The following is a 268-nucleotide window of genomic DNA, read 5'->3' as shown; positions in this document are numbered from 1 at the left end:
CAAGAACTACTACTACAACACCTGTGCCGGAAACTACAACGGAAAGCACAACTCTGCCTACAACTACAACTACTGTAGTTCCTACCACAACTGAAAAAACAACTATAACCACGACAACGTCGCCAGAAACAACGACAATTACCACAACATCTCTGACAGAAACAACAACGGAAAGTCCAACTCCGTCACCCACTACAACTACTAAAATTCCTACCACAACTGAAGAAACAACTGCAACTACGACAACGTCGCCAGAAACAACAACTAC

The 268-nt window shown here is 43.3% G+C and overlaps 1 protein-coding gene across 1 annotated transcript; it reads left to right on the top strand.

Annotated features, from left to right (window-relative positions):
- Window positions 1–3: 3 nt before the first annotated feature.
- On the top strand, window positions 4–263 carry LOC116186707 (integumentary mucin A.1-like; the record flags this gene model as incomplete). The annotated part of the gene is made up of 1 exon (XM_031514881.1): window positions 4–263. A coding segment is annotated over one exon (260 nt), but the record flags the coding sequence as incomplete, so codon positions are not given.
- Window positions 264–268: the final 5 nt, after the last annotated feature.

This window comes from Apis dorsata, unplaced genomic scaffold, assembly GCF_000469605.1.
Source record: "Apis dorsata unplaced genomic scaffold, Apis dorsata 1.3 scaffold_49802, whole genome shotgun sequence".
Classification (NCBI taxonomy): domain Eukaryota; kingdom Metazoa; phylum Arthropoda; class Insecta; order Hymenoptera; family Apidae; genus Apis; species Apis dorsata.
Note: the sequence above shows the minus strand (reverse complement) of the source record. Positions and strands in the feature narration are given on the sequence as shown.